The sequence below is a fragment of the Ambystoma mexicanum genome, chromosome 2p (assembly GCF_040938575.1).
Source record: "Ambystoma mexicanum isolate Mex_15411 chromosome 2p, UKY_AmexF1_1, whole genome shotgun sequence".
Taxonomy (NCBI): Eukaryota; Metazoa; Chordata; class Amphibia; order Caudata; family Ambystomatidae; genus Ambystoma; species Ambystoma mexicanum.
The window spans coordinates 93,457,441-93,484,403 of NC_090923.1; the positions used below are offsets into that span (position 1 = coordinate 93,457,441).

The 26,963-nt window shown below is 43.9% G+C and overlaps 1 protein-coding gene across 1 annotated transcript in view; it reads left to right on the top strand.

Annotated features, from left to right (window-relative positions):
- Positions 1-333: 333 nt before the first annotated feature.
- PRKAR2A (protein kinase cAMP-dependent type II regulatory subunit alpha) overlaps positions 334-26,963 on the top strand; it is a 1,246,928-nt gene continuing 1,220,298 nt past the window's right edge. Inside the window, exon 1 of the mRNA XM_069643325.1 lies at positions 334-872. Within this exon, the coding sequence (XP_069499426.1) occupies positions 614-872 (259 nt within the window). The 5' untranslated portion in view covers positions 334-613. The remainder of the gene's footprint in view (positions 873-26,963) is intronic.

Consider the following 26,963-nt stretch of genomic DNA (forward strand, 5'->3'; position numbering starts at 1 on the left):
TATACTGCAATGCTTATCCAATTTAATTTTAGCACAGAAAGACAATGCGTTGTTGTGACATTTGTTGGAGAAACGGCAGAAATACCAACATTTGAACGAATCTTTGGAGTGTCACTCGAGCACTGTATTAAACTCACGGAGACTTTTTGACTGGAATGCAGCAGTTTGCCTTCCGGGCTGAAATGAAAAGCGTATTGACTGACAGACCTGAGCTGTGGAGAGTAAACTGTTCTGCCAACCGCGCTGGCTTCTGACAGAACCCTCGCGCGCTGTGAAAGAAACAACGCGGAAGTATTTTCCATCTCTTATCTGAGCATGACGTCAGGGGCTCGCGAGCTCGCCGGGTTCCCACCAGTCTGCCATCCATACGGAGGTAGAGGGAGAGACCGTTAGTTGAGCGCGTGCGCGGCTCGGTTCTCCCTGCGGCGCGTGCGCAGACCGCACCGCAGCAGCACCACCTCAGCTCTCCTAGTCCCGGCGCTCGGCACTGAAGGGCTTTGACAGGAGTGGTGGCTGGAGGGGGAAGAGGGGAGAGGCGGAGAGCACGATCCGTGCAGCCGGGGCCGCTGAGGGGGAGCCGCTGCCTACCAGAGCCACGGGGGGCGGAGGCACCATGAACATCGAGATCCCGGCCGGCCTGACCGACCTGCTACAGGGCTACACGGTAGAGGTTCTGCGCCAGCGGCCGGACGACCTGGTCGACTTCGCCGTGCAGTACTTCAGCCGCCTGCGCGAGGAAAAGCAGCTCGAGCTACTGCGGGATGGAGCCCGCAAAACTCACGTCAACTTCGGGGGGGACGAGCAGCCCATGCAGACCGACTCCAACGGGGAGGAAGACGAAGAGGACGACGACGACGACTCTGACTTCGAACGTAAGGGCCGAGCAGGGCTGTGCACGGGGAGTGGACGTGGGAGGGTAAGATACTGCACCTGGTACTGCGTGGCCGGGCCCCGCGCCGCCAGGCCGTTCCTGTGACAGACTCCCAGGAGCATTCCTGGCAGCCTGGTCTCCTGTCATGTTACCCCCCGCCCCCGGCTTGCCGATGTCCCATTGAACCGGATGTGCCCCCTCCTGCTTGACACGGGAGCCTCTGCCCCTCCCCCCGACCCCCATGTGAAGGGGTAACCTCCCATCTCTCTCCTGTCAGATCCCGCAGGGTAGTAATCCCCGACCCTCCCCTTTCTGACACCGCCAGGCGCAGCTTCACCCGCCCATGGTCTGCACCCTCCTGCCTGGAACGCTGATAGCCTGTGCACCCTTATTCCCAGCCCTCGGGTGCCCTGTATGGGACTGGTGGGCTGGGGTCTTCTTCTGATTTACCTCCCGAGGCTGATCTACATTCCATGCTTTGCGGCATTTGTTGTGCAACCTTGCAGGCTCTGCGCCTTCCATGGGCCAAGGTTCTGGAGCGCATGTCCCCGGAAAACTCCTTGCGCCGGCCCACTCGCTTGACTGGCTCTGCACTGGTTGACTTGGGAAGCTCAGCCCTACTCTGACGCTCTCCTGATAGCTAGGAAGTCCAAGGTAGGAGGAGATGGTCTAAGTACCCCAGCCATGGTTCTGTTCTTGGATATACCCGGCAGTGACTGTTGCTGCTGGTGACCTCTCCTCTGATCATGCCAAGGCGCCTCCCCTCCCTGCCCGAGCGACCACTGGGCACAGCCTGCTGCACGCCCAGGCAAGCGGCAACGCATGCCGGCTCTGGCGACTCCTTGCTGTAGCACCCAGCCTCCCCTCCTTTCTCGCAAGCCTCTGGCACATGTATCTTGATTTGTGAGTGCCTGGGGTGTGGCCTTTCAACTGTGGGCGTGGGAACGTCACGCCTCGGCCCCGCCCCCAGGACACAGGTGGCTCTCAGTGGCCACCACATGACCTTGTAATAGAAACATGTGAAGTCGATGAGTGACATTCCATTGGACGTCTTGCGCAGGTTTTGGGCTACTGGATTTCAGTGAGTTAGACTTGGTTGTGTCTGGAATTGTGCTTGTGTAGCTTCATGCATGTTTAAAATGTCATTTTTAATTGGAGAGAGCAGTACGTACAATGTTTGTAATCTGTATGTTTCAGGTATACCAACTGGATGTCACGATTTCTCGATGCTTCTGCATGTGCTTTGTAAGGTCAAAACCCCAGATACGTAACTGCCCAAGGTGCTTGATGTTTTCGAGCGAGAACTCTGCATGGTGATTACCAGATCTCGTTTATGCAAGGGCACACACATGAGAAGGAAGGCTTGTTGTGAAGTTCTGCTTTGACTTGGCTCTTCTCTTGGGAGCCTGGAAAGCCATGTGGCATTGGGCGTCAGTCTGTAAAGATGGCGATAGTAGTAGCCTGTACCAGATTTACACACTTTCCAAAGACCGTAACGCTGTCGAAGAAAAATGTATGTCCACATATTGCTAGCGTTATTTCGGCTATCTCTTCCCAGTCCTTCAAAATTGGTTCGTGAAAGCGGGGCCGTCGCATTTGCTACTGGAAATGAGAATTATTAACTGTAGGAGCCCATCAGCGTGTCGAATAGGAGGAACACGGGTGGAGATTGTACATTTAGGTGACGGAGAACTCGAAATGTTTCTTAGCACCTCCAACCCCCATAATTAAACATTTACATTTCAGTATATGAATACGTTATTAAAGAAAGCAGCAATGTTGCAAGCAAATTAGAAAAGGTGCACAGCTTTACAAAGCTATTCTTGAATATTTTTTGCAGAGTACAATCCTGACAGGAATACTCACAAACGTTTTAACCCGAATTTGCTGTAGCTTACTGGGTAAGTCACTTTACTTTGGTCCTGGAGATCCGAGTTCAAATCCCGGTCTGAGGAATAAAAGCATATTGGTTAACTTAATGGACAAAGTACTTTTTCCGGATCTGACCCGAAAATATAATTTTTTTGCCGGAACTAGAAAAATCCACCCCAATGACCAATCGTGAGCATTTGTATAAAACATGTATATTGATATCTTTTGATGGGGCCATGTAGATGGGCCACATTTTAGTTTGAGTTAGTTTGCTCAGAAATGTCAGTGTCCCATTCGATCGGGCATGTGTTTTCGAACCAACTTAAAAAAGAAAAAATCCTATGCACCTTACCTTAGTTTTCCTCACTTTTATACCAGCGAAAACGCCTGCCTGGGCGCTGCCATCTTGTGGAAATCTTATCCGTTGATCCATCGCCCTAAGCAAGTGCCCTTGCGGTACTAAATCATATCACCCGTCCCTCAAGCTGACATCACTTATCATAACGATATGCTCCACCTACTTTAATTACATTGGTGGTCAGCATCGCCAAACGTACCCTGTCATCACCAACATCATAATGTTATTGAACCCAGTCTATAAACAGACACATGGCCCTATTTGGCAAGATATTTTGTTCTTGTCACTAAAAGGTTGAAACATTATTTTTGTTAAAACGCTGAAAAGAGGGGATTATGTCCATGAAAACATCTTACAATGCCAATTCCCTTCATCGATCGATTAATCAGACTTTGTATAGTTCATATACATTGAATTATACTCCTATGATTTTGTATAGTTCACAGAAAGTTTTTTTTCTTCGACGTACATTGTGATACCTTAGTGAGAGAAGGACGGAGTGGTTTCAGTTCGAAATGTAACACTTTCACATAAGTATGTTTTCATAACCTATAGGCTGCTCTATTGCTCCTTGTTACTGTAACGGCGAAGGGACAGATTGTTGTGTGGTGATCGTCCCAGATAATTGTAATTAACGATGTGTTGATCACACTAGTATTGCCTAATTCTGATTGAAGAAGCTGTCCACAGAAAGTGTCATTCCATAACATGAGCACATTGGGACGTTGTAACTGTAAAATCGAGAATAAAAAAACAAAATCTCAGTACACTTTTTCTTTTACAACATACACAGTAAATGCATGTTAACTATGATTTCAAGTTATATTTGTTTTTTATTGATTTTTTTTTTTGTTGCATTTATTTCAGCGCTCAAAGCCCAGAGGCATCTATGCGCTAGTTACAGAAAGTGCATAGTGCATAGTACATTAATGAAGTGCATGAGTACGTATATGGTTACATACATAATAGGAGCGAGTAAACAGACTGGCAAAGCCACACCTCATGCTACTGGGGGCTACATCAGGCATGCAGACAGGCATACGAGTCAAAATAGGTGCACGTACAAGACTAGCAAACCCACACCTCATGGTAGGAGGGCTACATCAGGCATATGAGTTAAAATAGGTGGGAGTACAAGACTGGCAAAGGCACGCCTCATGGTACGGTAGGCTTCATCAGGCATATGAGTTGAAATAGGTGTGGCTACACAGACTAGCTACATCAGGCATGCAATTGCTGGTAGGTGAAATAAAGCATCAAGTATGCAGTTGTAGGTAAAGCAGGTGCATCGGTTAAGCAGTACAAAGCTGTAGAGTAAACAAAACAGATGTATTGTAAATAGATGCCATGTACAGTGCCAGTAGCCATTTGTGGAGAGGAAGGGGCTAACCTTGTCAGGACAGAACAGAAGGCGGTCAAATACCAAGAGACAGTGACACTTACTCGAGTAAAATACCAAGAGACGGTGACACTTACTCGAGTACTAAACGCAGCTGCGATCTGAACCCGTTAGAACCTGTTTGCTGGCTTCACGCACCAGAGAGCTCCCAGGTGAAGGCACACAGCCCTTAGACTATGTGGCGGGCCGGCATGCAGGGCGCTTGGGGGGTAAATAGGAACTGTGGTGCAATGAGTCAACAAGCAATAATAATGACCGTAGGAGATGGTGCTATGGGCAAGAATAAAGTCTGGCAGCTGCATGTTCGAGACGTGATAGGAAACACAGGTCTTGGGTGGTGAAGGGGCCATCGGCAAGTTCAGTTAAACAGGTACAATGTTGATTCTTTGCATCAAATTGATCATTCATCCGTGACATGGTTAATCATATAGCATAAAGCACACTTCCTATCCTCACTTGCATAGTGCTTTGAGCCTCCATGCTCTCTGTCACGGGAGACAAATTCTTCAAAATACAAGTTTCAGAAATGCTTTTAATATAGTAAATTTTATCAATCTTTTGTGGCTATTCGCATAACATTGTGTCCTTGAGTTGCTAGTGTGGTGGATTGAAGGCCAAAATAACAATGAGACCCTTAATGTAGTGTTTGCAGAGAGTTTCGTTTATATGGATACACATCCCACAAAAATGAGAAATATTTTTGGTGAGCTGTGCACTGAAACGCAATGAAATATTTCCAGTATTCCGCATTTAAATATATAGCATTTTAACGTTAAAAACGCACATGGTGACACAACATTTACGCTTTGTTTAACAGATGCCCAGAGTTCTAGTGTAGACCGGACACAGTGGATCTGGAAGTGGGCGCAAATGGTGTGACAGGTCGGCCAAATGTGCTATTTCCCACCAGGATGCGTGGAATGTTGCACCCAGGGCCACACGTGCAATGAGCAAGTTGAAAAATAATATATTACATCACCATAATTAATGCATGCCTAGTGTGATTTCAGTTTTGAATGGCTTACTTGGCTTATGTGTGCATCTATTACAGCAATCATCTTCATTTCTGAATAGATTTGACTTTCATTTGATGAGTATTTGGAATGTGTCTATACAAGAAATAATGGTACCAAAAACAAAATGGGTATGTAAACAAGTGGAGTAACTAAATAACAATAAACAAACACAAACTGTACTACTAGGCCGTGTGAGATTTGTATTGTGCAATTTACGTTGGCAGTGAAGGAGAGGGGCAAGGGGGTGGGTGGAGGGTGGTGGACCAATGTATGGCCCACTGCTGGTGGGAGAGCAGTATGGTAAGTGCCATGGTGTGCCATGGGAGGAGGCTAAGTGCTTGTGCGTAGGTGTCTCAATGGGTGGATGCCCAGCCACCCTTATGTAATGCGGGGGGACCAGAGGCAAGTGTTGATGGTGGTGGGTGCTGGTGTCGATGGTGCAGAGAGCTTGGTAGCCTGTAAGACTCATGAAGAATCGGGCCACTAGTCACAGCTGCTGTGGGCGACCAAGAGCCAGTGGAGGGATTTTATAGCAGTAGAGATGTGGTCCGCAGGCTTCAGGCCAAGGATAAGTCTTGCAGCCCTTTTGTGACTTTTTCTCTCAAATGTTGCTCCTTGTATATAGGGAGTTTCCTAAAAATAACAAAAAATGTATGTTGTGGCTAATGTCTTAGATGTTCTTTTTCTTGGTACATAATAGGGATAAATTTGGGTCAGGGTTGAACATTAAAAGTAATGGATTGCTTCCATAAAAAAGATTGACTTGATTACCTTTTTGGTGAAAATCATCAAGGATATAGTTGTCCTTATCGTATCGAAACACCGACCCGCGGAAGGGATCATTGTTTCAAAAGGGCAGCCTTTTTGTTGAAAAAAGGCGATGACACTATAACATTATTGAAACTACAAGACATGGAGGAAGAATATACAATTCAACGATTTATGGAAGGACAAGGCATTGACATGAACCTCTCAGAGGAAACACTGAAAACACGCTCAGGTTTTACTTCAATATTACCATTTGACAATGTAATTGATGTGTTCCAAAAAGGGGTTTTCAAGACAGAATTATCTATCCAACAAAAAATTGAAAATGCAGCAAAATTTGACCATGAAGGAAAAACTAGCCCATCAAGATTTGGGAAACAACTCGGAAACAATAACACAAATGGCAGATAAAGGAGGAAGTATAGTCTTCAATGAAAGAGAGGACTATGTACGAGAAGCAGAACATCATTTAAGAGACACTGTATGTTTGAAAAACTTTAAACATGATCCACTTCCAGACTTAACTCAAGAGTGGCAATTGATGAGTAAAATCTGGTGTGAAGGACTCCTAACAGAAGATGAATATCAGTACATTGATATTGATATTTTATTTCTATTGCGCTCGTACAGAAGGGTTTCAGAGCGCGACAAGGCAAGGGAGGGGAACAGGGGAGAACAAAACAATGATCTTACTAGGCCCAGTGACATTGAGAAAGCGCAAGTGCATGGGAGAGGTGGAGGTGAAAAGTGCACGTAAGGGGGGAGAAGTGGAAAGTGTGAAGCAGAGGAGATACAGATCAATAATGATAAATAATAAAGGCAACAAACAGTGGTAGTGCAGCCAGCAATTTGCAAGTGCTAGGTTTAAGGCAGCAGACAGGGTAGGTCTGACAAGTGCAGGAAGAAAAAGGGGGGGACTGTATGGGTATAGATGGATACCAGTGCAAGGGGTGACCCGGAGGCAGTCCGGGAGGGTGGCAGGGTGAGCAGGTACCTGGGCCCGGAGGACAGAGGGTACCCAGGTGCACAGTGCCAAGAGAGAACAGATCAGCAGGGGAGAGGGGGAGCAAAGGCAGAAGAAAAGGGGAAGGTCTTGAGGTGCTTCCGGAACCGTAGATGTTTCTCCTCAAGTTTTAGGGTGGCAGGGAGGCTATTCCAGAGGGAGGCCCCAGCCGAAGACCGAGATCTCGTTTCTTGAAAACCGACTGACCCTGAGGGAGTTAGAGATAGAGGAGCGAAGAGCTCGAGAGGGGATGTATTTGCGGAGGGATAGCTGAAGGTGTTTTGCACCCAGGCCCCAGAAAACCTTGTGGACAATGCAGAGGGCTTTGAATTTAATCCTTGCATCCACTGGGAGCCAATGGAGAGATTTCAGAGCTGGAGAGATAGGATCCCAGGCCTTGAGGCCAAGGACAAGTCTTGCAGTCCTGTTCTGGATTAGTTGCAGAGGGCGGAGAGTACAGGCAGGTAGATTTAGAAAGAGGCTGTTAGAATAGTCCAACCTAGAGAGAACCAGAGCTTGGGATACCATGAGCTTCTGGGGGAAGGAGAGGAAAGGCAGAGTACCTGAACATCCAATGCCCAATCATGGCAACCATATATTTGGTTACAAAAATCCATAAAAAATTCAAAAAATTCCCACCTCGCATACCAATAATCAAGAATTTCAAAATATATTGATTTACATTTACAACCCTTTTCCTCAAGTTTAGTACAGTACAGATAATTCAACAGTTGGAATACATTTCCGGGAATCAAATTACAGAATGGTAACATTATCTCTTTATACAAGTATCCTGCATCAAATGGGAATCCAGCTAACAGAATACTTCCTCAAATCCTGATCAATTTCATATCAATTGCAAAATAACATGCATATCTATGCTGAAATTCACTCTTATTTTCTGCTTCAATGATCGGATCTATCAACAGCAACAAGGAACAGCTATTGGTGCAAAATCTGCCCCACATCTGCAAACCTCTTCATGGGGTCTTTTGAAATAGAACATGCATGGAAACATATAGCGTTCACAGAAAACCAGAACCTTGTTTATTGGGGATGCTATATTGATGATATTCTCATGGTATGGGACTGAGGCAAAGAGTCCCTACACAAATATGTTAGTTTTCGAACACCAATAATTACAACATCCAATTGACCATGAATGAAAACACCCAGAGGATTAATTTCTTGGACTCTGAGCTCCATGTGGAGAACAATAACTTTCAAACAACCTTATATCCAAAACGGCAGGCAATATAGCATACTACATGCCAACAGCAACCACCCCAGACATAGCATAAGAAACATCCCAGATGGAGAAATACTTAGTATTAAGATAAATTGTAGCAGTATTGAGGACTTTTTGAGACATGCAGAAGAGACAATGGAAATGTTACATCCAAAAAGCTCTAAACCGAGCCATGACAATGGCCAACAAGAGGGAAAGAACGGCTCTACTAGGCAATGGAACAAAAAAGTAGATAAAAGAATCTACACAAAAGTTACTGTTTGGACACACATACGATGCACAAAATTCTGAGCAAACATTGGAACATTCTCCAATCAGACCAAGATCTAATGCATGGTGGAAGACACCAACCATTAAAAACCAAATAAGCCCTAGTTTCTTCAAACCCAGTCAAGTACCAAAGGATCTACAAACTATGTGGAGTCTAAAACCAATTGTGGTCAAACCAAAGTGTGGCAACAGCAAAATATGCCATCACATGAAAAAATGGAAAAGACAATATCCAACTACCTAATGGGTAAAATATGAAAATTAAGCAATTTTATGAATTGTAACACAAAATGTGTTGTATATGGAATACAGTACCAATGCAAGAAACTTTATGTAGGAAGCACAATACGCGCTCTAAAATCAAGAATAATGGAACACCTCAGAGCCATTAAAAATCAAGACTAGAAGGAATTACATTGTTTGGCATAGAAAAAGAGGAGCCACCACCAAGAGGTGGAAACAAGATCGGCTCCTAACAAGAAAGGAGGCCAGATGGACCAATTTAATGGATACATGCACAACCGGACTAAAGCAAGATAATGAAATGTCCAGCTTCCTTTTGAAAATACATACTATAGTATTTAAATGCACCATAATGAGCAAAACAATCCGGGGAGCAACACTCTTATCATTTCACCTATACCTCAATATGAGATGTTGTTTAGCCCGGTGATATATTTTCATTGCATCTGTCTTCACCTTTTATTTGTTCTATTTCAAGGGCAAACCTTTTCCCCTTTTTGAGTGTTTTCAAATCTATGTGAAAAACATTTGTTTACATAAATTTTGTCATAACCATTTATCCAGCTATAGGACAATGGTTTATATTCTTTGTGTATGTTAATGTATGTATACAATTCATTACAAACACTTGTCACAATTTGACAATGAATATATGAAAAAGTACCCATGTAGATCCAGAAGAATTGACAATCTTGTGTTTTAAGAATGGAGTCTTTCTTCCATGCTGGTATGAAACATTGTGAAAAACCTCCATTACGGGATGACCATGGCAAGATTTTACGCAATGACATAACGTCATTGTGTTTTTGTGCTTGATTATCGCGTTTGTCAAAAAAAGGCAGCCATTTTGAAATGCTGATCCCTTCTGCAGGTCGACGTTTCAAAACCACAAGGACCACTGTATCCTTGAGGATTTTCACCAAAAAGGCAATCCAGTCATAACCTTTTTGTATAGGGACATTCCATTTATTCTTTTCTTTTAATTTTTAACCCTGACTCTAATGCATCCCTAGTATGTAGGAAAAGAACATTTAAGATATTAGCCACAGCATACATTTTTAGGAAACTCCATATATACAAGGAGCAACTTTTGAGAGAAAAAGTTAAAATATTAATTAGCAATACAACTTGCAACAGAACAAAAAACAAGGGCGAGTTAGAATAACCTATACAAATTTACTTATTTTCTAATGACGAGATAGTGTATATCTCATGACTAAATCAGATTTGTAATTAGTGTTTACTTTATTTTTATTCCTTAGAAACATTTACGTTGTGATTCTATAAAACCTCCTGATGACCCACTGGAAGCACAGTGGAGAAACGCGTGTTGAGGTCAAGAAATCCTTTTTGAAGGCATGTTTGATGACATACTAAAATGGATTAAAATTCTCGAATCATCCTATTGACTGATTCAAGTCTGATAACTGGGGCAATACCAAATGCTCCCTTTATGCAACTATATTTTTTGTTAGTATTTGGCAGCCACAATACTGGGACACTTTGCCTACATTTACATACTAACTGATATTCGCCAGTAGATTGACTCTTGCCTGCACTCTTTCCTATAAATTCCTTGCAGAGGCCCACCTTGGTAGGTTAACTGCGGGGAGAAGTCCTAAAGCACTGAGTAATGGGCTGGTTTGCTAAGCATAGTAGTCTGCAACTTTTGACTTTCCAGATCTTTCCAGACCGCCCTAACCAGCATAGTCAATGTGATGGATCATGGGAGATGTCCAAAACACCTGGAAAGCCACAAGTTACAGACCCCTCCTAGCAGCCGACAGAGTAAAGCGATTGGTTCTAAATCACATTGGGGAAGGACAAACTGGAGTAGGCAGCAGTGGTCATCAAGTCAACGGTGGAGAGAAATTACTCAAGGGAAGAATCTCCATAGGGAAACATTGGAACAGAATTGCATTAGGGCAGCTCACAGCAAAAATGAATACGACACCTAGGAGCAGAACTACGCTGCGTTAATATTACAATGAGCAAACACAAACACATAGAAGCAAATCCTAAGAGTAGTATAGTAGAAGGTAGATTAGCGAGCAAGACAGATGGGGTGCAAACAATCATGTCACGTATAGCGAGGCATAATATAGCAAAGCAAGAAGTAGATAACTGAACATTTTATTGTAGGCTTCAGTTTTCACGCTTATGAACCGAAGACAATGGGCCTCATTACGACCCTGGCGGAAATCGTGGTGCAATATGCACCATGGAGCACGGCGGAAAGCTGCCGATAGCGCCATGGGGGTTGGCGGATTTACCGCCCCATTCCGACCTTGGCGGGGCGGTAAATCCCCATTCCCCATTTTACCCTTCCCCATTCCCATTTTTGCCCCATAGGGTATAATGGGAGTGGGGAAGGCGTTAATTACGCCACCGTAAACTACAGTGGCGTAATTAACAACAAGGTCCCGTAGCGCCATGGATTTCTCCGCCCGGAAAAACCAGGCGGAAAACGCTCCATGGCGCTACGGGAACTCGTAGTAGGGCGGACGGGTCCGCCGCGAATACTGCTGGCGTAGACCCACTCCGCCAGGGTCGTAATGAGGGCCAATATGACAATTTTATTTTGCTTCTCCCACATGTTGCTTGGGAAGGTTGGGAGTAAGAAAAACCTTTGGAATTATATGGGACGTGGTAGCCGCTCTTAAAAAGGCAATTAATTTATTCCGCAAAGAGCAACACTCGTACCACTATCCACTTTTGGAAATGAGTTTGCAAACAAAAATGATCAATTCCGGTGGTCCACTGTTTCACTGAGAAGTCACTGATGCTAATAAATAACTAATTAAAGCAATATTTGACGTTCTTATCCTTATTTTAAATACTTTTTTTTAAAAAAATGTTTTGTTTTGGCTGGACACACTTTCCAACCTTTAAACATTTGATCAAAATACAAATATTGTTTACAATATTACAAGATAATAAAGAAAAATGTACAACATATACAATTTCAATACAACCCTTTGAACATTAAAGTAACAGCATGAATCTTGCATGCTCTATATTAAAACAAAGAACCAACATAAGCAAATTACTAAATTTTACAATTCTTACATTTGAAAAAGCACATGAGGTAAAAATCATGAACTGATTAGGCCACCTCTCTTTTCACTATTCAGGAGAGATCTTTTGTTTTTCACAATGGACCCTGTCAATTCCTATATTTAGTTTGTGCTATCCTTCAAATTCAACACATTCAAGTAATTAATTGTTGCATATCGAATGGATTTCTTGTTTGAATGAAATGGAGCATACCAAAGCTGAACATGCGTTAGATTTACATATCCTTCAAAATGATGTTTGAAATACCTGCATCTCAATGATAACCAGCTCACACAATCAGCCAATAGGTGTCTTAAAGTTTCTCTCTGTCTGCCAAAAATGACACAGTATTTTATCTTGAGACAATAGCTTTTGTTTACATAGTATATCTGCTGTTGGCCATAAATCTAATCTGAAACGCAGAAATACAGAACGATTCTGCGGACTAAGCAACCTTAACAAGTAGGGTGCAGGATGTCCATATTTTTTCAATTCAAACAGATTTTCTCCAAATTTTTTATAACTTAAGCAATGGGTGCACGTCAAACTCCAATCGTGCTCCCACAGCTTACGCTTTGCTTTATCAGGATTTTGAAGTAATAACCTGATTGAAATATCTGTGCCGTGCAACAATTTCTGTGCTCTATAACGCCATGTATTGACAAATTTGTCATTCGATACTTTCATATGTGTTGATATTAGGGCAAGTAAGCCATTCTTGTAATCAGTCATCATGCATTTCCGATAAAAAGCGCACCATTTCCATTTATATATGCCATGCAATGAAATCTGGCCTAGTTCGTACCTAATCAACAGCAATGATTAGGACATTGGTAATTGCAGTGCTTTCTTCCAATAAGCACCCTCAATCTAAGACCAAAAAGAGTATGATCTCCTTCCTTTAGTTTCAGTGCCATAAAGGAGGATTGGCATCATTTTCTGTTTTGTAATAAACTATTAACGGGAAATGGAGAATTTGTAAAATTTGGCTCTAATGATCCTGGATTGAGATATGGCTGTAAGATGTTTAATTTGTCTACTTTCTTCATCGGGCGTATCTAAAGGATGATTACTTATTGTCACGCCCAGATACACATAACTTGGAACCACTCGCAAACTGCTTTTTTGTAAGGTCCATCGGTATTTGCAGCATCTGTTTTTGATTGCCGAATTGCATAATCTGTGTTTTGGTCACATTGATAGAGATACTATTTTTGTGCATAACTATCAAGAGCCTTTAACATTACTACAATAAGACCATTTCATCGGCATACAGGAACTACCATGACTCTTGGGGCGTCTGTTATTAGACTTCTGAAACTATGTCGGACATAAAGAAATGAAACCCAGCAGAGGCTAGCAAACAACCTTGCTTTAAGCCTCACTCTGTTTTTATATCTTTAGATAACAGGCCAACCCTCCTTAGGCGAATTTGAATGCTTGTGTCTGTGTGGAATTGAATCAACCATTTTAGTACAAACCAGGGACAACCCTGATCCAACTATTTATTATATAGCAGTTCATTAGGTACAGCATCAAATGCAGTGCGAAAGTCTTCAAATGCTGCAAAGATTGGTTGTTTTTGTTGTTTTCCAGATTGAATGATGATGTTAAGAGTGATCAAGTTGATTGCAGTACCCAGACCTGGAATAAATCAGGTCTGAAAATAATCCCTTATGTTTCGTTTCGTTAGCCATGCATTAAATGCGACGAGTAAAAGTTGCGTGAAAATCTTGTCAGGACAATCCAACAAAGCAATTGGTCGATATGATCTCGGATCTGCACTGTCCCCTTTCTTATAGATGGGCAAAAGTATGGATTTTTTACCACGAGTTTGGTATTTTACCAATCTTTAAGATATATGCAAAGGTTTTATGTAGAATGGAGGACCAAGCTACCAGATTTTGCTTTAACATGCAATTGTGAAGCCCATCTGGCCCAGCAGCTCTAGATCGACTGAGCTTTGCTATACACTGGAATATGTCATCTTTATCGATTGCAAAGGCATGATCCATCTTTCTCAGTCCAATCGAATTTCATTTGAGGGAAAGGAGTCTGATAAGCAGCAGTGTAATAATCCATCATATCTTCTGCTATAGGATTTATTTGGAAATGCATCTGGGCATTAGAAGACACATCATTTAGTAGTGACCAAATACCACCTGATTACTTTTGCACAATTTGAAACATCATATTTTCTCCATCGAGCTGGTATTGTTTAGCCCTTCGGGCACGTAGCCAATTTTTATATGATGATTTGAAATGATTTTATTCCTACGTCCCGTCCCCTTTCCTCCAAACTTGTGGGACATCTCTCCGTCCTGGGGACGGGAACAGATCACTTTGTAAAAAGCATACACATTTTTTTCAAAAATGTGTCCCTCCTCTCTTTCCTGCGCGGGGTCTGGCACGCGGCCGTAACCCCACCCACCTTGGCTCTGCATCGCCCATCAGTCCTTTTCTCCGCTTGATCGGGGCCGGACGCACTTGCATCCTCGGAAGATTTTCTTCCCTTTTTTCCTCTGTGGCTCTCGCTAGCGTTCGTTTACTTGTCTGTCTATGTCTTTCAAATTAGACTTTCCAGATTGTTCAACGAGTTACCCTCGCTTCGCGAGGGCGGATCCCCATCCTCTTTGTTTTAGAGTGTTTGGTCCGGAACACCGTTGGGCCTCCTGTTTTTACTGTGACTCCCTTTCGGTCCGGGCACTTCAACGTCGGTTGGAGCGGTGGGAGGAGGTGTTCAGACGAACTCCTCCTTCGCATTTTCAGGCGTTCATCGACGAGAAGAAGAAACGCCTGCTAAGTTCTTTACTTTTCAGAGTACCCCGGCCGGGGGATACCTTTCCGGGTTCCTCTCGGTCCGGGAGGGGCGTTGATCGCTCTGTCACCGGGGTTTGCCCTGAGGTGCCCGTTGGGCCTAATAATTCTACCGGAGTTTTCTCTGAGGGTCTCCGTAAGAACAATGGAGTACGCTCCGAGGCCCCTCCTGTGGGCTGTTTGTAGGGTCGTAGGGTACCGGAGCTCGCTCTGAGGCCTCTCAGTAGGCTTCCCTCAAAACAAGACCAGGGTGTGCCCTGAGGCCTTGGCTGGGCTGGTTGTTACCGAACGGATGTTTGAGGCCCGTGCAGATAAGGCTGTTACCGGGTCTGGGTCCGAGGTCCCCCGTTCAGAGGCTAAAGCTACCAACAGTTCTGAGAGGCCGGACAAGGCTTTGTCGGTGAAAGCGGTTGCTCACCGTTCCCGCTCTTGTGGTGATACCGGATCTGTTGAGGGGGCAAAGAAGCAAAGTTCTTCTTTTAAAGGCAGTGCCGAGGTCCTTCCTTCGAAGGCTAATTTGGCAGTTGGTATGTCACAAAAACATTCCAGGCCTCATAGTACCGGCTCGGCCGAGGTTCCTTATGTTAAGGCTAAGATTAAGACCCCTGATCCATCGACGGGGGCCCCTCCCTCACTTCCTCACGTGCTGCAGTTCCCCTCACATGAGGACAAAATGGCACCCGTTCCCGCCACGACCACGGCGGCCATTTTAGGTGCTACCTCTACAACTACGCCATCGGCCTCTGGTGTAGGGCGCGGTCCCTTGGGTGAATCCAAGGTCCCTTGTGTGCTTCCTTACGGGCCGGTTTATGATTGGAACGCCCGGATGCCTCTTCCGCAGAATGTTTTGTTGCCCGCGGGGCGGCTCCTTTGGTTTATGTGGATACGACAGTGGAGGGGCCGGTGTGGCACCCTTCCTCGTTACGTCCCTGGATTTGTCCACCTCATGAGAGGCCTCCTCATGTTCCGTAGCAATCTCCTGAGGACGCCTTTCTCGGTACATTTCAAGCGCTTATGCGCACCGACCCCATGAGGGAATATTTCAAAGGGCTTTTTAAGGAGATATGTCCACCTGTGCCTCCGACTCCACCCGTTCCTCCGGTGGTTCCGCCAGTGCCTCCCTTGCCCATGGTGCCTCCCCCGGCTCTTCCGCCTGTGCCTCCGTTGTCCCCAGTGGACAAGGCAGTGCCTGACACGGCTCAGCAGGATCCTGACCTGTCAGATGACCCTCAAGGCGATCAGGGTACTGGACATGATGAGTTTCTTAGATGTTCCGGTGCCCGAGGCACCCGCTCCGCAGAAGGGCGTGCTTTCTGGGGCGTTCACCCTGTCTCCCTTGGAGCGTACCGGCCTGTTCCTGCAGAAGGACATTCTGGCCGAGGTCCGAAGAGTCTGGGAAAAGCCACACTCGGGACTTTTTGTCAATAAGAAGATTGATGCGAGGTACAGGCTGCATTCTTCGGAAGAGGTGGCCCTGTCGTCTTGTCCGCCTCCCTCCTGCACAGTGGTGGCTACGGCTACGTTGCAATCCAGACCTGCAGCATCCTCTTCCACGACGGCTACTCAGGTCTTGGGAAAGGCAGACAAGCTCCTGGACTCCCTAGGGAGGAAAAACTTTGCCAACTCAGCCTTGCAGCTCAGGCAGGCCAAAGCTGAGTTGATATTGGCGGGAGCTAACATGCGGATGTGGAAAGGTCTGTCGGAGTTTGAGGAGCACATCCCGGTCGAGAAGTTGGAAGACTTCAAAGGTGGCCTTTCTGATGCCAGGGTCTTGGCCCAGGATCTCCTGGAGGCTGCAGCTCATCACGTAGACACCTCAGCTCGGGGCCTGATGCTTGGGATTGATACCTCACGGCAGGCGTGGCTGCATGCCACTACATTTTTTAAGGAAGTGCAAGACAAGGTGTTGGACCTTCCATTCGTTGGTAAGGAGCTTTTTCATTCTACTACTGATGTAGAGCTCACCAAGACCAATGATAGCACTCAGACGGCTAAATCATTGGCTGTTTTGATCAAAGCTCCTTTCAAATCCCAGAGACCGTTGTCGCAAAGTCGACCCTCCTCTGGTTTTAGGGGCTTCCTTGACCGCAAATCTCAGAGTGGATACTCCTGTGGGGAATAACCACCGTAGACAACAACGCACACAGTTTTTCTCCCGCTCCCCAGCCTCCTCATCAGGTTCAGGTGGCACCGCCACCGATAAACCTGCCAAATGAGGGTTTTCCGCGCTCGCACGAGACCCCGGTGGGAGGACGCATTGCGTCTCATTGGGAGGCGTGGCAGACCATCACAGAAGACAGATGGGTCTTGTCAGTCCCTCGAGCAGGCTTCCGCTTACCTTTATCCCCTACCCCACCCCTCAACCCTCCTTTTCAGCTGTCGGGCTCACCCTCCCTCAAGGCCGAAGTTCAGAAACTTCTGGACCTCAGAGCTGTGGAACCCGTTCCCCTTGGGGAGCAAGGGGAGGGCTTCTACTCCCGGCTGTTTACAGTGCCCAAACCCAACCAGGCTGGCCTGCGCCCCATCCTAGTCCTTTCCCAGTTCAATCTTTTCCTACCCCAAGAGAAATTCAAGATGATCACGCCCAGCCAGATACGCTCCTCCTTACAGATGGGAGATTGGCTCAGCGTTGTGGATCTCCAGGATGCGTATATGCATATCCTGATTTGGAATCCACACAGGAGATATCTCCGCTTCTCTTTGGGAGAGGAGCACTTCCAGTTGCGGGTGCTTCCTTTTGGCCTCAGCTCGGCGCCGCGTGTCTTCACGAAGATGATGTCGGTGATTGCGGCTCATCTTCATCTCCAGGGTATCCATGTGTGTCCTTATTTGGACGACTGGCTCTTACGCAACCCTTGTCCGCTGGCAGCAGCGGGCAACCTCCAGTCTCTCCTTCAGCTCCTGTTCTATCTTGGGCTGTCGGTGAACTGGTAGAAATCCTCCATGACGGTCTCACAGGATCTGATCTTCCTGGGTTTTCGTTGGAACAGGATCGACTGCAGAGTGTATCTGACCGAGGACAGAATGGCGGATCTGTTTGCGCAGTCGGAGAGCATGTCGGTCTGGTGGTTCCAGAGGCTTCTGGGTCTCATGGCCTCGTGTGTACTGGCCCTTCCTCTTGCTCGTCTCAAAATGAGACGGACCCAGATGGCTCTTCGGAGTTCATGGCGTCAGGCAGTGGATCCAGATTCCATGCGGATAATGATTCCGGGTTTCCATGAGAGTGGACCTGGATTGGTGGTCATCTCTCAGCAAACTGTGCTGTGCTGAAGAACCTGTTTCAGTAAGGGGTATTTCCATCCACCCATAGTTCCTGTAAGGAGTGCTTGGGAATCTCCCAGAGGTATGGAGGAAAGGGGACTGGACGTCGGAGTATTACCAGGTTACTCATCGTAGTGACCACCTTACTCCTAGTCCAATAGTCCCCTTTCCTCCAAATGCCCGCCCACCTTCCACTCTAATAAGGTTCCTCTGTTATTGCTAATAGGTCTTTGACCTTGCGATAGAAAATGACTGATGGGCGATGCGCAGGGCGGAGTCAAGGTGGGCGGGGTTACGGCCGCGCGCCGGGCCCCGCGCAGGAAAGAGAGGAGGGACACATTTTAAAATAAAATGTGGATGCTTTTTACAAAGTGCTCCGGTCCCGTCCCACAGGACGGAGAGATGTCCCAAGTATGGAGGAAAGGGGACTATGGACTAGGAGTAAGGTGGTCACTACGGTGAGTAACATGGTAAATCTGGTTGGCGTTTTCTTGGGTTGGGTCGTTTATTTTTTTTATTTTATTTTTTTAGATGCCGTACGTCTTTTCTTAGTTGTGCCTTTCTGACTTTCAAATCGGGATCAAAGGCCATGTAAGTGCTTGGTTTTACTCTGCTGGTTAAACCCATTGCCAATGGAAATTTGCATAGTTTTCACATAACAACCTCCTTCATTCTTCTTGGATCCCCCAAGATCATTACCAAGGATACGATCAAAGTGGGACAGCTTAAAATCTGTCCATTTTATCTGATTGCCTGCTTGGTTAACCATGACGTGCGCCACTTTGGAATTAATTTAGTTTATATTGGTTTCCTGAACAGTGGGGAATTTCCATAATAAACATAGTTGATTGTGATCACTTAGATTATTTTCCTTGACAATCAGGGATATAGCCATATTTAAAAATGTTACATCGGAGTAAATATAATCCAAGAAAGCTGAAGATGTATCTCTATGCCAGGTTGTTTTGCCAGGAATGTCTCCTTTAATAGACCCATTCAACATGGCGTAGTTCCTTTCTTTCATGAGCTTTGTCCAATGCAATTCATCAAATGTAAAGGCTTTGCAGTTTTGTGATATCAAATGGAGATTCGAATCGCCCTGATTACACTATGACTGATGGTTGTATCCAATAATAGATCATTCAGGACACCATTCATATACTCGAAAAAAAGACTCTGATTCCAAATGTTTATCGTAATAGACATTAATAATGGCGATCGTGTGAGGATTTTTATATATTTTTGCCACCTGTGTATATATGGGAGTCTGCATGATTTAATCTTGATATTCATAGATTTTTTTAACGGCTACAAGACCTGCCATCGGCGGCCTATAGAAATGTTAATGGCTGGAACTGTTAAGATGTTATATAAGTCCCATACGGGTTCAACAGTGAGCCATGTTTCCTGGAACACAACAATATCAAAGGCATTCAATTCTTCACATTGATTATTTATGAAATGCGTATGACCTTGCGTGTTCCATGATAACAAGCTCACATATTCATTTGTCCAGCATTATGTGTTATTCTCAAGAGTATGTCTTGACCATTTGTCATGTGAGGATTTACTTATTTGAGTATTCTGTTGTGTATTAGTAATGCTCTGCTAGACTCTGGGCCTCGTTTGCAATTGTTGTGGCATAGATGCTTTGACTGGTGATAAATCTTGCGTTAAAGCGAAGCCTAGATTAAACAATTCAGTTCTTGTCTGCCACAAGGCATTTAATTTAATTCCTGATCTCATAAAGAGCCTCACTTTTGTCAAATCGCCATGATCAGTAAACTCCACTAAATCAATGTCAGTGGTCGTTAGATCCTGCAATGTTGGTATCTCGGCACATATATTCAAAATGCTCGTTCGATTGAGATCATACTTTAAAAATGGATAATCTCTGCATGTTAGTAATAATAGATGGCAAGTTCTATATTCAGATCGTTCATAGCTTTGTTATCTTTAGCCATTACATGTATCTCCTCAGAAGTCACAGACTTCGTGGCATGTGCTTGCAGAAAGACGAAGATACTCAATTTTTAGCACAAGGGGGGGACCCTTCAATAAGAGGGGTAGAGCAGGTACAGACATAGCCAGTGTCTGTATACCTGCCATGTCCCTCTTTGATCTTGTCTCGTAATTCTTCGATAGTTAGACTGATTTGCTTAACCATCTCTCCTTGCTCCAGTGGCAAGTGTGGGTCCAAAATTACCTTTACTGTAGGCCCAGTAATTGTTTTTGACTGTGAGACCAGCGCTACCAAATTATTCAAGGTTTCATATTCCTGGGGGGAAGCAGTCCCAAATACTTGATTGTTGGAGGCGTGGTTAATCAAACCTTGTCCAGCTCCTTTGATTCTCAAGGCAATCGAGGGAATTTTTATGGAGCGTCTTAGCTCAATGCTGGATTTCTTGAGTGATGATTTTTTTATTGAGGTATCTTCCTCCTTGTTGTTTTAGCCACGTTACGTCTGGGTATAGGCTGGCATGATATTTTTCCAAGAATGGCGAATGGATTGGTAGACTTTGAGCAACCATGGTATCAACCACCTGTGGTCCTTTATTATTCGTATTAACCACCTCCTCCAACGGTAGCAACATGGAATACATCACTGATTTTAATCCCCACCCTGCTAATTAACATTTATAGTCCCCACATTTTCAGAGATAATGTTGGAGCTAGTGACTTGATCTTTTACTTGTTCTTTTAAGATGGTCGAGGGGGCCATTGTTGCAATCTGCTTTACAGCTGAGGTAGTCGACCGATTACGCATATTAGTGCTTGCATTAATAAATCTGTTTGTACGAAGTGCTGGAACATAAAATGAATACACAATCTTGCTATAGTCAATAAAGCAGTATTCATCGCACTTAAGGTATTATTTCTTAGGGCTGTGGCTCCAGGAAAAGAAAAGCGGCTTGAGCATTGCCCGTTTATAAAGAAATTGTGCTCTTGTGTTATATCATTAAAGTGTGTGCCTCTCTGTGTGGGTGCTATAAAACTGACTGAATGATTTGTCAAATAAAATTGGTGATTTTGACAGTTCGTGACAGTTAGCCTTAAACTCTCCTTCTGCTGTTCATGTTTTAAGCGGTGTGATACTTCGTGTAAAAGGCGAAGTACTCTAATCTGTCAGCTGAATTAAATCACCTGTGTTCGAACAAATATACATTGTCTTCTCATTCAATACATGTTTTATTAGACACATTCATAAAGCTTATGTCGTCATCAACTTCCCCGGCAACTAGTAGCGCATTATGCGCTGCCCGAACTTTCTGCTGTGCAAGTACAGAGCAGATTTGAGGTGCCAGTTGGGTTGGTTCGTTGGGCATACTCTTTTGTAGGGGAAGCATGATATGGGGCATGACAGTTTCGCCACTTGTAAGTAGTGAGTAGCACAGAATCAGGAATTTCAGAAACCTGGGAGTTCTCGGGGTGCATTCGCACGGATGATTTTTTTTTTTGAACATGCTGTAGCTCGAGTGTTTGAATCAGAAGACGGCATGCTTGTTATTACCGCTACTGACTCCAATGGTATACTTGTCTCAGCCACGGCCGATTTCTTTGAGGTCATTTAACTGTCGAATGTCAGATGATAGAGAAAGCAAACGCTGTATCTTTTTTAACCCACCCGCTCTACTGTTAAACAAGATTTGTGATTTTTTTGTTTTTGTTTTTTTTTACAAAGTTCACTGTTACCTGTATTATGGGCATCAGCGCAGGGATCTCGTGGCATGCCCGTTTTCAAAGTATATGTACATGTAAACATTTTAACGCGGAAACAGCTAAACTCGAACACTAAACACAAAGCTAGCTCACTGTAAGAATCACTGCCCACCGTCCGCTCTCCAGCTAGACAGCAACTCCACTTACTCAGCACTTCCCAAATGCGCGCGCATGCAGACTATTAAGGAGTTCTTGGAGTCTGGGCGGGCGGACACTGTTGAAAGGAGGAAAAATAAGAAATATGATGGCAGTTCTCGCATTTGCTGACAGTTGCTAGCAGTCTAGAGACCTTTTTAAAGTCCGTATAAAACAGTTTCGTGGGTTCAAATCGTACCAGGCCAATCCACGGCAAGTAGTCAATCAGCTACAACAAGGCTCCACAGCTCTTGTAGAAAAGCGAATCCGCCGGGACAGCCAGACAGCAACTCCACTTACTCAAGTGCACTTCTCAAATGCACGCCTTAGACTTCATATTTAACTCATTACCTCTAGCATTTTGTAGAACCTGAAAATAGATGTGCACTACGAGACCAGGCTGTTAAGGAAGCTGGATGGATGAGCAGCTATTCATCCATAACCGTTTTCATAAGCAACTATGTTGCTACTTAGCCATACTTTTTATCCGTGATTCATATTTTAGCAATCTATATATATTCAAGTCCTCAATTGGTACACTGACCGGGCACAGTTTTAAGTGCAAAGACAGATATCTGGTTCCTGGCAAATCTGAGGCATGTTATTAAGGTTTAAATACTTGGAACCTGCATTTACTTTGACTGTCTTTTGTGCAGGCCCAACTGATTGTCTTAAGTCAATAAACAGTTTTACAGGGATCAATATTAAGATTGGAAAAGCAGGAGCTAAAAAGCAGCTCCTGGGTTTCTAGCATTAACCATTGACCAGGAGCTACCCCAGGGAAATGAGGATCTATAACATCACATTTTACATATCTAACTTCCCCATAAGATTTAAACTTACCATTTCGTCCATTATTTATGTCCCCCTTATACTTGAAATGTCTTACAGATGAGTCCTAATGTTTACTTATATATTGTCACAAATGCACAGAGTTAGATTCAAATAGGTGTGTTTTGTTTGGCATTGAGGAGCCAAAGTAGCTGTTGGTGCCAAGCTAATCGGGCTCTTCTAGGCTACACACAGGAGCTAACTAGCTCCTAACTCCCGTCAATTTTGATCCCTGGTATTACACAGAACCAGAATCAAAATACATGACCTCTCATTGTAAGCAAGAGTAAATATTTGAAGTTGGTAGCTACTGGCGAGGCATAAAGTCACTTGTCCCCACTGTTTTCCAAAATTATCACATTCCAATGGCCAGTGCACTTATTTATTTATTATTTTCTTTAAACATTTGTATTGGTTTTTACAACAAACAGTGCACCGCAACATGGTGCATAAACCATACAATCACCAACCCATCCTTCTCCTCCCTCCACCCCTTTAAAGTTATTCAATCCACAACCACGGTTTACTAGTTCACAACTGTCACTTCTCCATACTCCAGGGAGCTATCCGTATCCGTTCCTTCAGGCTCAGGGTTCGTCAGAGATGCAATCAAGTGCTGACACACTGTCGGTGTTCCCGCTTCCTCTTCACCTCATCTACACACTGCCTCCTTCCAAACCACCGTTTCAGCCTCAGCCCATTGTAGGAGGTCCCTCCACCAGCTTTCTACATTTGGTCTCCCCCGTGCCTTCCAACATGGCTATCCTGCGCTTTGCCAAAATATAGGCCAGATCTTTGAGCTTGCACACATGTTTGAGTTTACGTGGTCTAGGAAAGCCCCCAACCATACCTGCCCACCAGGAGTCCACTGCCAAACTGATCCCCTTGTCAGCCAATCGGTCCGCTATTTCCCCCCAGTATCGTGTGATTTCGGGGCAAGCCCAGAACATGTGTACCATCCCAGCATTTCCTTCCCCACATTTTGGGCAACATTGCATAGCCACATTCGCGAACTTGGCAATCTTCTTAGGGGTCATGTATGCCCTGAGTAATATATAGCTGAATCTGTTGCAATCTGACATTTCCCAACACTTTCTTATGATATCCCTGCATCCTCCCCTCCCCCCCCACAACCCTTCACTTAGACTCCCCACTTTCCTATTCCCAGTCTCACCTGGTCTGAACCACCGCTTTACCCACTTTGGACATCATTAATTCGTAAATTCTAGAGACCTCATGGCCACCTTCCAACACTGCTTGGAATGTGTCCATGGCAGTGTCTGGCTGTTCGGCCAGTTCTATTTCTGACCATGTCTTTAATAGCGTCATCAGCCGAGCATATGTGATGTACTGCCCGCTATGTAAACCCGTGTCCTTTCTTAGGCGAGTGCACATTTTTAGTCCTGATTATAAGGTTATGATTCTTTTGTCTGAGAATGTTGGTAATGCAAATTAGAGTAAGGCATTTGGTCATTGTAGATTTCAATCTTTTGACAACCTAAACACACAGCCCCACAGATAAGCAAAAATGCTACTTTTACTCCCAAAAATGGCAAATGCTTCCCTAAAAATAAAATGGGGCATACAAATACTCTTAACAAAAAAAGGAGTTGTTTAAAAAAAAAAAGTGTTTTCAGTACACAAAGTACATATACACATAAGTTAAAAGAAACAAAACACAATCTAAAATTACAAAACAATAATACAGATCTACCCCCAATATCTCGTAACGGAAAAGATATAATTTGGTTATACACAAGTAACTAAAACAAAAAAAAAATACAGATCTTCATTACTACTAGAATACTTCACACGTAGAAGCCCCCCCAGTAATCACACATACCAATCAGGTCCTCGGGTCCAATGCACCTTGCTCTGTCTGTTACCTTAGTTCTAAAAAGATGTCCATTAACATCTTAACCAAGGCTATAATCAGTGAAACCTGAGTTAGTCATAGGCCTCCACCATAGATCCTGAGTCCATATCTGAGAAGTCGAGTTGATGAAATGCCCACAACTTCGTATTCTGTGATTCAATAAAAATGGCCAGAGCGTTCGTTACTAGACGGAATAATGTATCTATATAGTCAGATCTGCACAATCTACACGTTCTTCGTTCCCTGGGGATAGCCATCTTTGTACCAACATCATCAAGGTCTAGGAGATCCATTGATCTATTCCAATTTTTGATCTTCTTTTTCCTTGTGACGTTGATCTCAAATCCGTTCAAACCAACTGCAGCAAGCATTTTTTCACAACGCCTCTTCAGTTTTTTTCAAAAAGGGATTAGTATCCCTCAATAGTAACTCCTTGAGGTAAAACCCAACAGTGTAGTTTCCTGCATGCTCTAGGATATTGAATAGGGAAAGTCTACTCTTGATGTTCTGTGACCACCATGACGTCAATCCCAGTTCCAATCTGATGACACTTGGAACCGAGATCGGGAGCCCCAACACTTGTTTCAAAACTTTGGCCTCCAGAGCATTGAAAAAATTCCTGTTTGAGACATTCATCAGTTTGAAAGCCATAGAGAACAATGGGAGACACTTTCGCTCTATAAACCTCAATAGGTGGGAACAGTGATACGCTGAGAGTTTACGTTTTTAGAACCGTCAGTAATGAAATAAAAGAATTGGTCAGTAGTGAAATGAAAGAATTGGTCTTTTCTTCCATTCGTAATCTTTGTTTCCCACGCTGATTTTTAACTGATATTATGAAGCTACTCTCTGAACTACCATGTTATTCAATTTCCATGTGTAGCTTTTGCTGTTTCTTCTTCTTGTACTGTTGAATTAAATTTATTAATCTACAGATCATTTATATTCAAATATTTGTGATAGGAAACAATGCAGATACGATCCTGACACCCTTCATCCCCTGCTTGGATACCCGTAACTGCACTTATCTGTTCCAATCGGTGGTACCAGAAGAGCAGTGCCACAGGAAGGAGCTCTGCAACCATTGACACTATGTAATCTAGAAGAGAAGTATTAAGTTGAAAATAAATAATTTAATTTGCATGAATTATTCGATGCAAAGAAGTAAGGATAATAAAGAGTTGGTATTTTATTAACCCAAGAAATACTTCCAACTATGAAAGGCACTTACGTTTTTACTCTCTAAAATCCTTTTACTCCCAATTTTACGCTTAAATAAATAGTGAGTAAAATATGCCTACTCCAAATCCTTATCTGGAGCTCTGCCTTTATATGCCCCTATTGTATAGGATTTGCTGTATAAAGGCAATTGTGCAACATCGATCCAGGGATGCCACTTTATTTTATTTTTTTAGTACTCATGAAGCCGCTGAGATAATCAAAGATTGTAATCCAAGTTCAGTTTCTAAAGGGGTCCAAACAAGGGTGCCCAGCTGCATATTTCAAGACTCTGGAGAAATAAAACACAACTTTAGATAGGTGTCCGTCAAGAGACATTAGTCAAATCTAAGGAAGGATTAATATAATTTTATGAAACGTGACTGTGTTTGAGCATTGAATATAAGAGCAGTTTTAAGTTTGTTATAAAAATCTCCTTCTTGTGAAACGTTGAATTAAATTATGCTGGTAGTGTCTAGAATGCAGCCTGACATGCATCACAAGTAGAGGACTGGCTGTGTTTTTTCTTTTCTTCTTAGGCCGTAAGCACTTTTCTTTTGTATTAAATGCTTCTCATATTAGGAGAATGTATTCTGATTTGCGGATGTCGCACTTTGTGTCTGGGGAGTTATGCATGTTCTGAAAGTCATGCAAACTTGACTTTGCTGAACAGTATTCTATCATGATTGAGCTACAGCCCTGTTACAAAAACAGCACCACATTTTTTTAAAAATTATATTTTTCTCATCTCTGGTAAATTTGACAGATCTTTTGGGGAGCGAGGGGAAAAACCGCTAAAACTTTTAAACCGTTAATACAAAATCAAGTGGTCTTTTGGCTTGGTTTATTCCATAGGTAAGATATGTATCCTTTATAAATCGCAAATGAGGATTGGACACAATAGCGCAACATACACAGGAAACAGATCTGTGAGTTAGAGGTGGGGTGTGTGGTGGCTAGTTGAGGGTAGATCTCTGGGTGGAGCAGTAGGGTTTAGAG